Source organism: Lissotriton vulgaris, chromosome 3_2 (genome assembly GCF_964263255.1).
Source record: "Lissotriton vulgaris chromosome 3_2, aLisVul1.2, whole genome shotgun sequence".
In the NCBI taxonomy this organism is placed as follows: Eukaryota; Metazoa; Chordata; class Amphibia; order Caudata; family Salamandridae; genus Lissotriton; species Lissotriton vulgaris.
In genome coordinates, this window is record NC_141690.1 from 6,401,416 (window position 1) to 6,415,129 (window position 13,714).

The 13,714-nt window shown below is 46.6% G+C and overlaps 1 protein-coding gene across 5 annotated transcripts in view; it reads right to left on the reverse strand.

Annotated features, from left to right (window-relative positions):
• Window positions 1-13,714, reverse strand: part of N4BP2 (NEDD4 binding protein 2) — a 1,381,310-nt gene that overhangs the window by 1,046,732 nt on the left and 320,864 nt on the right. For all 5 annotated transcript variants that reach the window (XM_086963958.1, XM_086963954.1, XM_086963956.1 and 2 more), the window contains one exon: window positions 4,316-4,404. In XM_086963958.1, the coding sequence (XP_086820084.1) occupies window positions 4,316-4,404 (89 nt within the window). The remainder of the gene's footprint in view (window positions 1-4,315; window positions 4,405-13,714) is intronic.

Here is a 13,714-nt window from a genome sequence, read left to right on the forward strand (position 1 = left end):
GCAGATGAAGCTCACATAAGGGACGAATCACCCATCCCAACCTTAACACTACAAGGCTGGTCGACATGGGGGAAGAAATAACGTTTCCGGAGATACTGGGCATCATATGTACACTAAAGAGGGGGGAACCCCAGGCCCCAATGGGATACAAGCTGGATTCTTCAAGAAGGTCCACTCCTGCTTAAAATGTATATGACAGCAAAGAAAGAGGGAACCCTCCACCGCTTTTGACATGGTTGATCATTCCATCTTACTTCCCCGTGTCAGAGCGGCGGGAATCGGAGGATCGGCCTTGGTCTGGCTGTCCTCCTTCCTGAGCGACCGCACCCAAGCAGTGCGCTTGGGTGATTTTTCAGCGAACTTCCGGCCGGTTAAATGTGGGGTTCCCCAGGGCTCATCCCTTTCCCCTCTGTTATTTAATTTGTATATTGCTCCCCTCATCTTCGCCCTCCAACAGCTGGAGGTCTCTGTTTACAACTACGCGGATGACCTCCAGCTTATTTTTTCCTTATCCTCTTCCCCGGAGTCCATTTCAAATTTTCAGTCTGTCATGACTTTCATCCGGGACTGGATGAATCACAACCACCTAAAGTTAAACCCCGACAAAACGGAGTTGGTGTTGACAGGTGGTTGTTCCAGTCCCTGGTCTTCTCTCTTCTGGCCCCCCTCTTTATGTCCTCCTCCAACTCCATCCTCCTCTGTAAAAACTCTCGGGTTCAAACTGGATCACCAACTCTCCCTTCACTCCCAAGTCAGCTCTGTTGTGTCCTCGTCCTTTCTCCCTCTCCGTACTATCCGCAAAGTCTCTCGGTTTTTCTCTCTCCCTGCCCTCAAACTTATAGTCCTGGCAATGGTTATCTCCCGCCTGGATTACGGCAATGCCCTTTATTGCGGCATGCCCGCGTACAGCGTGCGACGTCTCCAGCTGGTCTAGGACCAGGCGGCCCACTTGGTATTCAACTTGCCCAAATCACACCACATCACTCCCCTCCTCAAGTCCCTACACTGGCTCCCCATTCGAGAACGAGCCCAGTTTAAGCTGCATCATCTTTAGCGCCAGGTCCGGCTCAGCCCCGGCTTTTATCACTTCTGAAATTCAACCTTATGTTCCTTCCAGGGAGCTACGTTCCTCTACCCAACAATTGCTCGTAGTCCCTCGTTTCAAACGCAAAAAATGGGGAGGCTCCAAATTCTCCACACTCGCCCCTGTATTCTGGAACTCCCTTCCGGCCCACCTGAGATCCTGCCCCCAGTACACACTCTTCCGTGAGGCACTAAAAACCTTTCTCTTTACACAAGCCTTCTCCCAATAAATCCCCTTTTCCTGTGTTCCTGGTTTCCTGCCCCTCAGGGTTTCTGTACTCTACAGCGCCATGAAACCGCTTGGTGTACGCGCGCTTAAGAAATATTTTAAACTCAAACTCCAGCCAGACCTTAACTACGCCACAATAGTGGTGCTCCACAAGTCAGGGTAACCTGCCAACAAATGTAGCTTCTACCAGCCAACTGCGCTCCTGAACATTGAAACAAAGGTGTTGGCGACAATATTAGCCACACTGCTGATAGCTGCTATACCTCCCTTGATCCACTCAGATCAATCTGTCTTTATGCCGAAAGGTCAAATAGATACAACCTCTGCAGACTCTATAACTGGTTAGACACAGTCAGAAAGGGAGACGACCCACACATATTCTTGGCATTGGATGTTGAGAAAACATTTGTTGCTGTTCACTGGCCTTTTATGACACAGGTCCTAGAAAGGTTTGGGTTCCGACCCAAATTCTTGGCCTGGGTAGAGTTACTATATTGAGATCCAGTACCAAACGTAAGAGTAAATGGTGAGAAATAGGCTGACTTCCCCACAGGGAGGGGAACGAGACAGGGTGGCCTGTTATCCCCCTTCTGTTCTCCCTAGTGCTGGAGCCGCTAGCTTGTATTATATGGGGGCACCCTTGTATAACATGCTTTCGAGGTAGATGGGGAGGGATGGATGGCGAGCAGATTTCACTCTAAGCAGTTGACATCCTTTTGTATCTCACACGTCCCCTGAAACGTTGCCAGAAGTGTTTAGGGTCTTACTACCTAGATGACCTAGCTCTCCCACAACGCCTTCATCTAGACAGGGCAGGTTTCCAATACTAGGCATGTATGTGACCTCAGATACAGAAGTCTGAACTGAAACATCCGGAGAGTACTGGTTGAGTTCCATAGGGACGTATAAATATGGGAGGTTTCTTCCGCTCACATAATTGCGAAAGGTCGCAATGTACAAAATTATAACTTTGCCCAGACTACTTTATATTCTAGAAAACACTTATTACAAAGTGCCTGACGAGATTTCCCTTAAAATAGATGGGGAAGTACAAAACCTACTATGGAATGGGATAACACCCAAGAGTATTACTGAAAACACTTCAGAAACCAACAAAATGGGGTAATAGCCCTCCCAGACATACAAGCTTAATATTGGCCAGAGCACTTAGCAGTGGTCAATGATTGGTGCTACGCACCTGGAAACCACCCTACCTACGTCTTGGTGAGATTGCAATTCCAATCTAACTCCTACCTACACTATCTGTATGGAGGGGGCAGCGTATGGAAATTATTGCCTGCACCACAAATGTTGGTTGAAGCATGGACAAGATTAGGGAAATATATAAGATTAGTAGAAGGATCACCCAAGAAACCCCCCTCTGGGCAGGGGCATTCCTGAAAGAAATGGGAAAAACTAAAAGTATATAACACCTGGGACACGACTGGGATATCCAAGTTGTGTGAACTTCTGGAATAAGGGACCCTGATCTCATTTAACTCATTACAAAAAGAATACCAAATTAGTTGGACACGGTATTTTTAAATATTTACAATTTAAACATGCATGGGGGACCGAAAAATTGAACACCACAGACATCCCAGTATAAGCCCCAATGGAGGGAAGATTGCTTCAGGGTGAAATAGAGGCCAAGGCAGTCTCATGAACATACACAACCATAGATAATATTAAGCCCAACAACCTACAGAAATCGAGGAACAGGTGGGAGTAGGATGTAGGAGAGCTAGATCACACAACCTGGGTTGCGGCCTAAATACACCCAAGAGAAACAGCGATCAAATCCAGATTAAGGCTGATTCAATTTAAGATCCTTCATCAGGTTTACTACGACAGGGCCAGCTTGCATTGAATGGGCAGGGCGGAGTCACCCAGTTGTCTCCGATGCGACGCACAGCTGTGAACGTACCTACACACATTATGGGATTGCCCCAGGATGTACGAATATTGGACTACCAAAGTAGGTGAATTGAATAAGCTACTGGGGGAACCATCCCTGACGACCCCAAATTATCCTATTGGACATACCGACGGAAGTCGATATTCCCTGAGTCAAGTTCCTCTTCAGCAAACTGGAACTGATAGTGGCCAAATGAGACATCGGAAAGCACTGGGGAGCACCAGAGCAGCCAACCCTCAGAGAATGGAGAGTAGGGGAAAACCTATAGGTGGCGGTGGAGAGGGTAAGGTAAAAGGTCAGAGGTTGCCTGAGGAAGTTCTGTCAAATATGGGGCCCCTGAATGAAATACTATGTTATATACCTGGAAGATAATGAAGGTGGGCCACGGCCCCATCCCCCCCTAAACCCATCACCGGCTTTGTACTTAAAATCATACTACCTATAGCTGAACTGATCACGGACATCGGATTTACAGAATGTGCTGTACTTGTACCACTTGGTTCGAATGTAACCCCACTCCAATGAAGTTGAAGGTGTGTTGTTGAGCACTTTGTATTATACACAATAAAATCAATAAAAATATTTATGAATAAAAAAAGTGGAGTTGGACTGTCAGAGAGAGATGATTTGACAAGAAAGAAGTGCTGACATGGTTCCTACAGTGCTGAGAAAGTCATTGAAGAGATGGTACGGAAAGCAAATTGATCTATGATGATCAGAGGTTTTTTTTCTTGCCAGGAGACACCTTTAGTTCAGAGATTCAAGGGATTTGGTCATTCCTCACTTCGATCTTTTCCCACGTTTTCTGGAAAATGTACCATGTCTTGGATTAACTATTTCACTATTTTGCTGCTATTGATTTTCAAAAGACTTTTAAAATATAATACTCACTTCCATGTCATTAGAGGAATCCAGAATTTCCTCAACGCTAGCTGGGAAAAAGCATATTAAAGTTTCACCTCACAAGCTTTCATATTCAAATCACTGCACAAATACTGTAAAAACGTTTATAACACACACAAATTGAGCTAATAATAATGAACTAAGCATACAAATACATAGTTAAAGTGACATTTCATACTAACCATTGTAACGTAGGGTTTCATCTCCCATGCACGTAAGTTTGTGTTGTCAATGATTATAGGAGAAAGTTTCTTCATAAAAGCTTCTTTGGCTAGGTGTTTAAAAAAATGTGACAATAAATCACAATTCCCTATCAGTAAAAATATTCATTTCAAATGATGCATTTGTAAATATTATTTGTATTTTACACCCATCTAGTCTGAGAAGCACAATTGGCCCTTATAAATAAACATTTTTGAGATGAGCCCCATTAAGTTGTTAGCAGCATACGGAACTTTATAAATTGCAAAAATATTAAAATATGTGTACATTTACCCAATGCTTGTTATTATAAATGACCTTCCGTACTGTTGATTTTCTAAGATACTATGATAGGGGTATACATTATGCAACGTATGAGGCAGACGAGAATGACTGCGCTACATACCTCAAGGGAAAAAGTGGAAGGGTCAGATAACCAGGGGAGTGGGTGACTAAGAGCTACTCACACAGAAAAACAGAGGAGAAACCTCTGATCTTCCAACCTTGCACTGGCCGAAACCACGTGCATCCTCAGAGCCAGAACAGGGGAAGTTCCTTCTCTCACACTGCAGCCAAGACCTGGAACGAGCTACCGGCAGACATCAGACACGCCCCCTCCCTGAACACCTTCAGGAAGACCCTCAAGACCTGGCTCTTCAGCTAAACAGATCTGCGGACCCCCACCTCCTCTCCCTCAGCGCCTTGAGACCCTCATGGGTGAGTAGCGCGCTTACAATTTCCTGATTGATTGTTTGATGAGGTTCAGGGTGATATGGTAATATTGACAACACTACATCCCCTGCCCCAAGTCTATGAGGCAGTCTCAACAATTGTAAAGGAATAATATAAATCATAATTAGTACACCCAATCCCCAAGTTCGAACAACAGCACACCTTCAAATCCGCTTAACTATCAACATGATTCGTAAGGAACTGAAACTGTGGGATCAGGCGTTCCTCAGAAACATTGACTCCACCATGTCTATGGAGCTGTGGAGGGAAGGGGGTTGTCTGGAAGTGGGTGACCTCTACCCTGGGGACACCTTCATATCGTTCCATGATGTGCAGGACACACTTGGGGTGGGACCGTCTCATTTTCTTCATTTTGCCAAGCTGGGGAGTGCGGCCAGGGATCTCTGGGTGGACTTCCCGGCAGCCAAGCTTCTATCGGAGGTCTTTGAGGGACTCATTGGATGGGGGAGGGGCATGATCTCATCACTCATTTGTACAAATTCCTTAGGAATGACATGCAGCGAGGCAGTATCCTTTGTGAAGGGCCTGGGAGGGAGACATGGAGGTACTGACCTCTGTTATGGATTGGGAAATGGCGCTGAACCTTGTTCGCACTGTGTCCTGTAATAATCGCTTCAAACTATTACATTTCAATTTCGTGCACAGAACATACCTCACCCCCCCACATCAACAACAGGCTAGACCCTGAGAGGAATGCTGCCAGTTCGCGATACGGAAAGGTTGATGCCACCTTCCTGGATATAGCCTGGAAGTGTGCTTCGGTTCAATCCTACTGGTCAATGGTGGTACCTCGCATAGAAGCAGCCACAGGGATTGGAGTTCCATTGACTCCGCTTGCATGTTCATTGAGAGTGGTGGCACGCCCCGGAAGTCGTAAGATCCCTCATAGATTGGCCCAACTTGCCCTACTCTTGGCAAAGAGGTGGCATGCTTTTGGATGGATGAGGGCAAATGCCCAGCTGCGGACCTGTTGGTTGAAGGATTTGATGTTGTGGGGGGCTGCAGAGGAATAACAATTGTGCCTCTCCCGCACTGATGACAGGTGGGTGTACGCGGCTATTTCACAGTGGGTACAACTGCTGGGTATGTTCCAAGAAGATGAGGACCATCCCATGGAGGATGGCTTAGAAAAGGGAGATTAAAAATTGATAGAAATTACTCTCTCTCACGGTTGGTTTCCTGACGACCAAGAGAGCACTAATATGTAGTAGCGTGTTTTGGAGCTCGGTGTCTTGGTTCTATTTTATGCTGTCTTGGAACACACTCGGATATGTCATGTACTTCTGGTTGGACTGCATACGTTTTAAATTTATGTCTAATAAAGATTCTCTTCCGGATTTGCCAACATGCACTGTATGTTTGTTGTTAGTGAGAAATCAATACAATACAGTTAAAAAAAAAAACTATCTACATGAGTCAATAAACATGGCCCAATACGCAAAATTGTGTCTGACCTCAACCCGCCCAGGAATGTAGGCACAATGCTGTGGTCAACAAGTCTCGACATCAATAAAGATTTATGAAAATGAAAAAAATAAGAATTGTGTCTGACCTCAACCTTGTTTTTTATTAGTCAATACTTTTTGGACCGCTAATGAAATTAGCATCACTATCTACAAAGTCTCCCCTTTTTAGCTGCCTTAGTGCTCATGTAACCAATAAAGTAACTTTGCTCCTATGAAATCCTCAAATCAACAAGAAACGGAATAAGTGGCTGTCCAAAATCTACTGCAGTACCCATAAGAAATTACCCTAAAGATACATACTCAGCTAAAATGTGGAAGTTTATACATCTGTAGGTAGTGATACTTTAGGCACTCAACCAGTTCAGCCACACTTAAAACCTAAAGATTACATTGAGGGTTCCATTAAGGAGAAAATTGCAACTGAAGGAAAAAAAAAAGACAACGATAAAAGATGGACTGGATCGCCCACTATTTGGGAATCTGGCAGTGGTGGTTATAACCTAAGAGACAGCAAGAATTTTATTTTTTAATGGACCCGTATCAGTATTCTGATAGCCTTTCTTCACATTCTTTTCAGGATAGTGAAGATAAAATAACAAAAAGGGGGAGCTGATCTAAGTACCGAAGAAAATAAGAATACAGTAGGAAAAGTAGAGGACGCTAGACTGATGTCAGATTGAAAAGAGAAGAGAAAGGATTGGACCCTAAATCCACAGTAAAAAAAAAAAGAAGAAAGTGGCTGGACAGTCTACAAAACATGCCAATACAGCTTTGAGTCCTCCAGCAAAACAGGACTTGAGAGAGAGCGCTTCTAGACAGAAGTCACAATGGTACATTAGACGCTTCAAAGGTTTCTGGATGTGAATTCAACTGATGACTTCACACAGACAGAGACTCTAGATCAACATTTAAATCCTCCCGCTAGGGTTTACAATTTGAACATACAAATTGAAGGGGATATATCAAGAATAATTAAAGCAGTCCTCTGGACACAATTATCGGACGATCATGACATCATCCTAGGAGAAAAAGACTGGCCTCCAGAGCAAGCAAGTCATAAGGATAGCCTTCTCTCTCACAGTCCCTGAGGAAATCAGGGAAATGTTTGCCCGTGAATGGGCTGTGAGATAAACTCCAGCCTTATACAGAAACGAAGCAGGAGGGACAAACATTCTAGTCCACATGTTGTTCCCCTATGTAGTGAACCACAAGCACACTATCTTTTAAAGCCAGAAGCAAAATATGGTATTAAAGCAATATTAGATCAGCTGCAGTATCAAGGAATCATAGTGCCTTGCCTCTCACCCATGAACCCGCCTCTTTGAGCTGCCTCTGAGCCAAACGGTTCCTATAGAATAGTCTTAGACTATAGATATTTGAATTTGCATACCCAAACATATGCAGTACAGAATGCGCACAGCACAGGTTTAATGACAAACCTGGTGCGGAAAAAATACGAAATGACCCTGGATATTTCCAATGGGTCCTTCAGTCAAAATATATCAGTATAGAGAGCGAGTATTCAACTGCTTTCAGTTTCGACGGAGTGCAGTTTTTATTCCGTTTGCCCATTGGCTACAAGAATGGTCAAGGCTTGTTTCCGCCGGAATCCTGGAGATCTTACAACCAGATCCCAAGATAGTGTCATATATTGATGATATCTACTAAACTGGAGAAGATTTGAATGTATGGCTGACCAAGGTAGAGACAGTAGTGACCATATTAATATCACATAATTACAGAATTAATTTTAAAATATCAAAGAATGTCTACCTGATGGTGACCTTCCTGGGATATAAATTATCCAGCAAGAGTAAAGATCTAGCTCCAGGCTTCCTCCAAAAATGTGCTAGGTTGCAACCTCCCAATACACTAAAAAAGTTCCAATCCCTGTTGGGGTTTCTAAACTTCAGAAGCACTTATTTGCCTCACTGCGCAGAGAGAGTGAAGCTCCTGTATGATCTGATTTCTCAAATGTTTTCAACCAAACAGTGGTTAAACGCATAACATAACGTAACATCTGTATTTGTAAAGCGCACATTCAACCCTGGGCATTATGGCGCTGAATAATAGATGCTTATTGTTACCCAACTCAACGGTACCCATTTTAATGACCTCAGAAGGAAGATACGCTGAGTGTACCCGCCGGGATTTAAACCTGTGACCATGAGATCAAACACAAGCCACTACTACAGTGGACGTATTAGTCCACTAAGCCATCAGACCCGGCATGAACGCACAAACTGATATCTTGCATGCTCTACAAGCAGACATGATTGAGACTAAATATTTACAAATTAGGGAAAACAAAATCACGTAGTTATTAGTCATACCCAATCACTATGGTTACACCTCTGTGACCTACAACGAAGGACAAACTGTTCCTATTGCTTACAAGTCACACTTGTATTCCTTGGCAGAAGCACATTTTGCTTCTATTTAGAAGACAATAACAGCCGCACAGACAGCTATTTTGAAAGAGAGCCCATTGGCGCAGGGAAAACATATTATTATTTGTCCCACACTAGCACGAGAGGTGGTCATGAAGGTACACTTCCTACTATTCGTGCCCTACACACAAGATGGGTACAGTGGGACTCTTCTGCAGTGGATAAAAAGTTTCAGTATGATCCATCTCTTCATACACAAGCTTTCCTACAAAATGAACAGGGCATGTTACTTGTTGAGTCTCATCAGAGTATCTTTAACTAAGATGGCTCTGCCTAACCGTCGGTAGGGATCAAATGCACGTATTCTGCAGCCTAGTGAAGGATGGTGAATTCATCCAACAAAGCACTCACACCAAAATCTTAGGTGACAGTACTGCATAGCATGCAGAATTACAAGCCCTTGCAGCATTGGAGATTGAATGGATTCAAGGATTCCCAGGGAAAACCTATACAAAATAAACACCTTTGGGGAAGGTAGCTGTCTTACAAGACAAGCTTCCATTGGTCACACTTAGGGCCATCAACATAGTGGCATTCACGCTAATGAGAACTGTGCAGCTCACCTGGAAGCAAAAGCTGCAATTCAGACAGCCCAAGTAGTAGTCCTAACCAGATCTCAACTTTAACAGCCATAAATGCAACCAAGCAAGCTGAGAACCTCCTATGGGTTTTCCTTTTAAATACTCCTATACTCTAAATTCAGATAACACTTCTGTTTTTAAGATACAAGTAGTGGAAGACAAAATAATACTTCATAGTCAGTCGGGGCGCTAGGTGGCGCACAACCGCGATGGCCGCACACCATAAGGCTCCCGCTGGACCGGAAGAAAAACTCTTCACAACCCCCTGTAACAGGGGGAGCAGGACAAGCCCTTGTGTCAGGATACACCCCATGGACATGTGAACAATACCTTCTCCCCTTTGTTCATACAGCAAACGGAGAATTGGAGACAGACAACGGACATTCCTTTACCCGAACTAGGAAGCAAAGAAGAACACTGCTTCTTTAATTGGGCGGAGTTTGAGCAGAGACACACCCTGGGAGATGACGCACTCGAGGGAGTAAATACAGGAAACTACACTATACCGGGGTGTTCATCACCCGGAGGAAGTAAAGGCGTGAGGAGTGGCAAAGGAGGAAGCGAGCGAGGGAGCGAAAGCGGAGGAGTAGAGGACAGCGTGAGGAAGGAGTCGAGAGAAGGGGACCCGAAAGCGGAGGAGAGTCATCAACCCGAGGAGGCAGGAGGCCAACTACAAGGCGCATCGCCCAGCCACGCTTCAAGGGAAGCGTGGCTCTCCCAGGTACGTTCCCGTATCGTAGGCTGGGCGGGTAAAATGGGTTTTAAACCACCCTGAACCCTCACTCGAACGTCCCCTTCACTTCCCAGTCCCCTGCACCACCGGCACTACTTATGGCACCACCTTTGAGCTAAGACATTGTGCACGTGTGTGAATCCTCACTCCCTTCCCCTTACCACCGTACATAAGAGAGCACCTGACTGAAGAAAGTCTACCTTTTCTTTTCTTTTTGCTTGATATTGGCGGCCACGACGGAGGAACGGAAGACTACCTCACCCAGAAGCACCCGGGAAAAGAGAAGAGCCGGACTTGAGCATTGGAAAGAGCGGCTATCTCCAACCGGGAGAGACTCTGAACCCCCTCTCCCCTACTACCGTAGTGTGATTCACCGCCAGCGTTTACTTAAATCAATAAAACCGGCTTTACCTTCACACGTGTCTCCGTGAGGCATTAGGTCCTGCAACACCCCCATCCTGCAATGTTAAAATAACTCCATTTGTATGCCAAACAGGAGCAGAACGACCACTGATCACAGCGATACCATGCCGTAACTGCTAAGCTGCAGCGTGGAAAAAGCAGTCGGAACTCGGAGCGGAGATCTGAGACGGTGGGCTGGAGAGTGGAGACGGCAGCCGCTGGTAGGAAAGGCCGGGGATTACTAGGCCACAAGTGAACTGGAGCAGAAGCGAGGCGGCGCGCTGAGCACCTACCGGTGAGAAGGTGGGGCCCGTACTTAGGTCTGCAGACATAACGGGGGGAGGCCAGAGCATTCGCAACCGGGAACTGAGGCACAGTGCATAGCCACGGGGAGGAGAGGCCAAGATCAGCCGCCTGAGACGCGCGGCTCCCCGCACCCGATACACAGCTGCGGGAACAGGCGCGGATGTGAAGCGCACAAGTGAGACGGCTGGAGAAAGCAGCGCGAACCCTGCGATCAGCCCGGTGGGTAGTGAAAAGTGAACGCCCATATGAACAGATACCGCAGCATATCCCGCCACTACCCTTGAGACTTAAGAGGGCCACCATCTTGTCTGCAACGAGTCGAAGCAAAAGTGCAAAGGCTCGGTTCTGTGGCCATACACCCATCCTACTGAGGAACACCCCTGGGCTGGAGTACGAGGACAGAGTGAGTCTGGTGACGGGCTGTACTCTCACGGAGTCTGGAGGAGGACAGACGTGGCTTGAGGTGCGGCAGAGGTACCATTACCTGCTTCAGTGAGCAGCCATTCGGACTGAGGAGAGCCGCCCGGCTTAGACGCCATACAACAGGCCGAGGAAGGAGGCGGATACGAGGCTAGAAACTGATACTTCTCAGTGGCGCCTGCAGTCCAAAAGACCATAGACCCCAAACCTAAGGCAGCGCATGTAGCTTTGCGAGTGAGAGGAAAGCACCTGCAAAGCCTGTCCAACACAAGGGCCTGACCCACTGCGAGCTCCGCACTGCCCAAGGTAGTGGTGGACTGAAGACAGGCGTGTCAGCCCACGGTGACTGGGCCACTAAAGGTATACCTTACATTGCTCCAGTGCTCGGGCCTACACACTACAACAGCATTTCCGGTTTGAGCGCCCCCTTGCGTACAAAGCCCGTACGAGACAAGTGCAGGCACAGGCAAGGAGCGGGGGACCGATCTAGCCCTATAACTAGCCCAAAGGCAACACTGCTCAGCCAACATCGGTCGGACCGACGCAAAGCAAGCAAAATTATCGTTCGACTCTCGCAGGTCACCAAGATCTCACTCGGCAGAACAGACGGACTTGCCTGCATCGGAACGTCCAGGGTAAGATTGGAAATCGCTATTATTGGGAATGAAGCAAAGCCTATCTTCCATCGATGCAAAGATGGACACCATGAACGCCAGGATGGACTCAGTGGTGAATAAATTGGAACAACATGACCAGCGGCTTAAAATGGCCGAAACCAGGGTGGCGGAATTGGAGGACGGAGCGGTGGCAAATAGGGAACACGTACTCCAAATGGACAAACTGCTCAAAATAATTGCGGACTAGAACGAGGATTTGGAGGCCCGCTCCAGACGGAACAACGTACGAGTTCTTGGACCAGCGGAGTCCACCAACACAAACCGACTGGAGGACTTCATGGAGAAACTGATCATAGATCTTTTTGGAAGGGACTCCTTTTCAGCACACCTGACGATAGAGCGGGTCCACAGATCACTAGCTGCCCGTCCGCCGCCGGGAGAGCCGCCTAGTCCAATCATAATGCGCTTCCTGAACTACCGGGACAGGGACACGGTACTGCTTCTAGCCCGCGAGAAGCAGCAAGTATTTTATGAGAACACTACCCTGGTGTCCTTCCCCGACTTTACGCAAGCCATCCAAGAAGTTCGAAGCAGGGAAGAAAAAGCTTCAGACACAGGCCATACCGTATGCCATGATGTATCCTGCAAAGTTGAAGATAATCACCTCGAAAGCAGCCTTTCTTCACGACTCCTCAGCAGGCTGAAGATTATCTCCAGCAGTCCCATTGAGCCCGTCCAGAGGCGGAAGCACAACGATGCCCCAGGTCCCAGTCCCCGACATCGAGCCCAGAATGAAGGGATGGTATCCACTTGTTGCTTGCAGGACTGACATGATTGACGATCGAAACTTGATCGACTCCGAACTGGTGATGTATTATAATTAATAATGTTTGTGCAATCTGTTCCGCCAGGACACTCACCACCGTAAAACGGAAGCTGCCTGCCTGCTTGGTCAAGGCAGTGGGTGGGTGAAATAAAGGAGGGGAGTGGGCATGTAGTGGGCCCATAGTGACTCTAACGCGTGTGTGAGCCCCTTACCTTCCTTTAGTGAGGGGAACTAGCTAACTGACTGTGATTTGTATTTGTTGGGGGGGAATGGTACATGCTTGGCAAGTTGGGGAAGCCGGAGTGTGTGAGGGTAGGGGTGGTTTTGTGGGAGATCACTGTTATGTGTACACTTCAGGAATCGAAATAGCATAGATATACAGGACATAACCATGCACAGAGGGAATGGCTGACACTGTGAGAGACACAGATATGCTTAATGTTTTGTCTTGGAATGTACGGGGACTAAATAATCCCAGGAAAAAGATACAGGTCCTGGGGTACCTAGCTAGGCATCACATCGGGGTGGCCCTATTGCAAGAAACTCATTTAGATCCTAGAGCTACTCCTCAATTTGAGGCGAAATGGGCATCACAGAGGTGTTTTGCATCGTACTCGGGATACTCCAGAGGAGTAGCCATCCTTATCAAACGAGGGGTACGCTTTCAACTAGGTGGTTTGGATATTGATCCTGGCGGGAGGTACAGTTTACTCTGGGGAAAATTGAACTCAAATGATGTAACCTTTGCTAACTACTATGGCCCCAACACCGACGATACGCATGCAATGCTCCAGATGTGGAGTAAAATTCAAGCGATAGGCACTAC